Raw genomic sequence first — 5,000 nt, forward strand, 5'->3', positions numbered from 1 at the left:
GAGGAGGAGGAGGAGGAGGAGGAGGAGGAGGAGGAGGAGGAGGAGGAGGAGGAGGAGGAGGAGGAGGAGGAGGAGGAGGAGGAGGAGGAGGAGGAGGAGGACACCAAGTAGTTTTCCTGAATACTGACAAAATACTCCTCTCTCTCTCTCTCTCTCTCTCTCTCTCTCTCTCTCTCTCTCTCTCTCTCTCTCTCTCTCTCTCTCTCTCTCTCTCTCTCTCTCTCTCTCTCTCTCTCTCTCTCTCTCTCTCTTTAACCCTAACCCAGCCATTGAAATTTCTCTTACTTTCTCACTCATATTCTCCTCCACTGACAATCTGGCCTCCCTCTCTCTCTCTCTCTCTCTCTCTCTCTCTCTCTCTCTCTCTCTCTCTCTCTCTCTCTCTCTCTCTCTAGGAGCTTAAGAAGGAATGGGACTGTCGAGGAGGAGGAGGAGGAGGAGGAGGAGGAGGAGGAGGAGGAGGAGGAGGAGGAGACAAAAGATGAAAAGGAAGAGGAAAAAAAGATAAAAAGAAAGAAAAATGAAGAAAACAGAAAGAGATGAAGAGGAAGAAAAAAGAAAAGAAAGAGGAAGAAGAGAAAAAATAAGAAGAGGAGGAAGAAGGAAATGAGGAGAAAGAGGAGGAAAAAAATGAAGATATGGAGTAGAAGAAAAAAAGGAAGAAGAAATAGATATGGAGGAGGAGGAGGAGGAGGAGGAGGAGGAGGAGGAGGAGGAGGAGGAGGAGGAGGAGGAGGAGGAGGAGGAGGAGGAGGAGGAGGAGGAGGAGGAGGAGGAGGAGGAGGAGGAATAGGAAGAAAATGAAGATATGGAGGAGGAGGAGGAGGAGGAAGAAGAAGAAGAAGAAGAAGAAAAGAAGAAGAAGAAGAAGACGAAGAAGAAGAAGAAGAAGGAGGAGGAGGAGGAGGAGGAGGAGGAGGAGGAGGAGGAGGAGGAGGAGGAGGAGGAGGAGGAGGAGGAGGAGGAAGAAGAAAAAAATATGGAGAAAGAAGAGGAAGAGAAGCAAAAAAAAAAAAAAAAAAATAGGAGAAGGAGGAGAAGGATGACGAGGGGAAAGATGAAGAAGAGGAAGAGGAGGAGGAGGAGGAGGAGGAGGAGGAGGAGGAAGAAGAATGATAATATGAATAACATGAAGAGTAACCAATGGATGGACTTTTATTCATGCGTGTGTCTCTACCCTGAATAATGAATGAGGGGAGGAGAGGGGAGGTGAGGGGAGGTGAGGGGAAAAGAGGGAGAAGGAGCAAAGGGGGGGGTTATTCTTCATTAGGTTTTTATTGTTGAGTGAAAGGGAGGTAATGAATGAAGGAAGGAAGGAAGGAAGGAAGGAAGGAAGGAAAGAAGGAAGGAAAAGGAAGGAAAATAAAAGGAAAGAAAGAAAAAAAGGAAGAAAGGAAAGAAGAAAGGAATGAAGGAAAAAAGGCAAGGCATAAGAAAGAAAAAGAAAGAAAGAAAGAAAGAAAGAAAGAAAGAGAAAGAAAGAAAGAAAGAAAGGAAGGAAGGAAGATAAACTGAATTGAATGAATGAATGAAGAAAAAATGAAATGAAGGAAGGAAGGAAGGAAGGAAGAATGAAATAAACGAAAAAATAGAGAAAATATATGAAGGAAGGAAGGAAGGAAGGATAGAAATGAAAGAAAGAAGAGCTGGAATAAAGAAAATAAAGAAAGAAGAAAATAGCTGAAAAAAAAAACGAATGAAGGAATGAAAGAAAAATATGTAATAAAGAAGGATGAAAGAAAAAAAAGAAAAAAATGAAAGAAGTGAAGCGATAAAAATGAAAAAAGAAAGAAAAAGAAAGAGAGAGAGAGAGAGAGAGAGAGAGAGAGAGAGAGAGAGAGAGAGAGAGAGAGAGAGAGAGAGAGAGAGAAACACGTGACAAATACCCGTAGAGCTGAGGGCATCACTAACTACCCTCGAGTCATTAAAGGCGGGTCGTTTGGTCGTTCGGGGTCGTTAAGAAGCCTCGTTGTGGTCGTACCTTAGGCTAATTCTGAGCTTTAAGTCCCCTCTGGTCGTCCCCTCACCTGGTAACCTAAGAGGAGGAGGAGGAGGAGGAGGAGGAGGAGGAGGAGGAGGAGGAGGAAGAGCTGAAGAAGGTAATTTACAGATAGATCTACTTCGAGAGAGAGAGAGAGAGAGAGAGAGAGAGAGAGAGAGAGAGAGAGAGAGAGAGAGAGAGAGAGAGAGAGAGAGAGAGAGAGAGAGAGAGAGAGAGAGAGTTGCAATCCTATTTCTCTCTATTCTTCTTTTCACGCAAAACACACACACACACACACACACACACACACACACACACACACACACACACACACACACACACACACACACACATCATCCTTAGTTTCCTTCCCGTGTGTGTGTGTGTGTGTGTGTGTGTGTGTGTGTGTGTGTGTGTGTGTGTGTGTGTGTGTGTGTGTGTGTCTGTACAGGAGGAGGAGGAGGAGGAGGAGGAGGAGGAGGAGGAGGAGGAGGAGGAGGAGGAGGAGGAGGAGGAGGAGGAGGAGAGGGGAGGCATTCATGCACATATACACGTCTGAATTCTATGTATGTATGTGTGTATGTTTGCACACACACACACACACACACACACACACACACACACACACACACACACACACACACACACACACACACACGTTTCCCTTTCATTTTTTAATCCAAAACACAATATCTGAACATTTTTCCCACCTCTCTCTCTCTCTCTCTCTCTCTCTCTCTCTCTCTCTCTCTCTCTCTCTCATTCCTCTCTTATCTCTCTTCACCTGGGCGTTTAAATTACGAGAGAGAGAGAGAGAGAGAGAGAGAGAGAGAGAGAGAGAGAGAGAGAGAGAGAGAGAGAGAGAGAGAGAGAGAGAGAGAGAGAGAGAGAGAGAGAGAGAGAGAGAGAGAGATCCAGTCACATACATAAAGGAAATACACACAAAGAGAAGAGACACAGGAAGGAAAAGAGGAGGAGGAGGAGGAGGAGGAGGAGGAGGAGGAGGAGGAGGAGGAACACAAAGGAAAGCCAAACAGCAACATACCTCTTGGTCCTTTCGAGGCTGTTTGGTAACTACTTCTAACTTCTACAGGAGGAGGAGGAGGAGGAGGAGGAGGAGGAGGAGGAGGAGGAGGAGGAGGAGGAGGAGGAGGAGGAGGAGGAGGACAGATAGACGGGAAGGAAGACAAGGGAAGAGGAACAGAGGAATAGAAGAATGGATGAAAAACAGTGATATTAATGGTGACTATAGTGCCAAGAAAGGAGGAGGAGGAGGAGGAGGAGGAGGAGGAGGAGGAGGAGGAGGAGGAGGAGGAGGAGGAGGAGGAGGAGGAGGCTGCCAATGAGTGAGGAAGGCGTAGAGAGGAAAGGTGCCAAAGAAGGAAGACGAAGAAGAGGAGGAGGAGGAGGAGGAGGAGGAGGAGGAGGAGGAGGAGGAGGAGGAGGAGGAGGAGGAGGAGCTACTATAACACTAAGAGAGGCTGAGGTTGACACTAAAGAGTAAGGGTGCCAGGAGGAGGAGGAGGAGGAGGAGGAGGAGGAGGAGGAGGAGGAGGAGGAGGAGGAGGAGGAGGAGGAGGAGGAGGAGGAGGAGGAGGTGCTTTAGGAGCCAAGGAAGAGAGGTCGGGAGGGAAGGAGTAGGGAGGGCTAACACAATGGAGATAAAGAGGAGGAGGAGGAGGAGGAGGAGGAGGAGGAGGAGGAGGAGGAGGAGGAGGAGGAGGAGGAGGAGGAGGAGGAGATAACTTACCTCTGTGTCTGTTTGTCTGCTTGTCAAACATCAGCATGGCATCCTCTATCTGTAAACAAGATAAACAACATTAGAACCTTCAGTGAAACAAGGAAAATTGAAACACAACAGGAAAATAAAAGGAAAAAAAGGAAAATTGATACAGAAGGGAAAATTAAAGAAAAATAAAATTAAAACAGGAAAGGAAAATGAAAGAAAGGAAAAAGAGGAAAATTTAAACAGGAAGGGAAAATTGAAGGAAAGGAAAAAAAGGAAAATTTAAACAAGAAAGGAAAATGAAAAAGGAAAAAAAAAGAAAATTGATACAGGAAGGAAAATTGATGTAAAGAAAAAAAGGAAAATTTAAACAGGAGAGGAAAATGAAAGTAAAGAAAAGGAAAAAAAGGAAAATTTAAACAAGAAAATAAAATGAAAATAAACAAAATGAAAGAAAAGAAAAAAAATAGGAAAAAACAAGGAAAACTAGAAAAATACAGATTACACAAACAATACAAATTACATATATTAAATTACACATTCAAAATTACATAGAAACAGCTGAAATTACATAAAAATAAAAGAAAATTACATAAACAGGTGAAAATTACATACAAAAAGTGAAATTACATAGGAACAGGTAAAATTATACGTGAAATTACTTAAAAAAAAAAATTACATAAACAGGTTCAAATTACATAGAAGCAGGTTAGAATTACATAGAAACATTTGAAATTACTAAAACATCTAAAAAATTACTAAAAATCAGAAATTACAAAAAACCGTGAAAATTACATAGAAATAAGTGAAGATTACATAGAAACGGGTCAAAATTACATACAGAGTGAAAATTATATAGAGAGAAGTTAGAATTACATAAAAAAAGATGAAAATTACATATAAACAGTGAAATTATATATACAAGTTAGAATTACATAGAAAACAGATAAATAGTTACATAAACAGGTAAATTTCATAAGAGGTGCAATTACTTATCTTGTAATTACACACAGGTAGTATAATTAATTAGCAGCATGTCAATAACTCTGAAGAACTCTCTCTCTCTCTCTCTCTCTCTCTCTCTGATATATATTTTTTTTTCAATACAAATCTATTCTCTCTCTCTCTCTCTCTCTCTCTCTCTCTCTCTCTCTCTCTCTCTCTTCTCTTTTCTCACGTTTTACACATTTTCTCTCTTTCCCTTTATTTCTCGTTATCTGTTCTTTCCTCCTCCTCCTCCTCCTCCTCCTCCTCCTCCTCCTCCTCCTCCTTCTTCTTCTACTTCCTTACTGT

The 5,000-nt window shown here is 42.5% G+C and overlaps 1 protein-coding gene across 2 annotated transcripts in view; it reads right to left on the reverse strand.

Moving 5' to 3' along the window:
- Positions 1-5,000, reverse strand: part of LOC123498654 (RNA-binding protein Musashi homolog Rbp6-like) — a 430,630-nt gene that overhangs the window by 79,762 nt on the left and 345,868 nt on the right. For both annotated transcript variants that reach the window (XM_045245977.1, XM_045245969.1), the window contains exon 7: positions 3,732-3,780. In XM_045245977.1, the coding sequence (XP_045101912.1) occupies positions 3,732-3,780 (49 nt within the window). The remainder of the gene's footprint in view (positions 1-3,731; positions 3,781-5,000) is intronic.

The sequence above is a fragment of the Portunus trituberculatus genome, chromosome 7 (genome assembly GCF_017591435.1).
Source record: "Portunus trituberculatus isolate SZX2019 chromosome 7, ASM1759143v1, whole genome shotgun sequence".
In the NCBI taxonomy this organism is placed as follows: Eukaryota; Metazoa; Arthropoda; class Malacostraca; order Decapoda; family Portunidae; genus Portunus; species Portunus trituberculatus.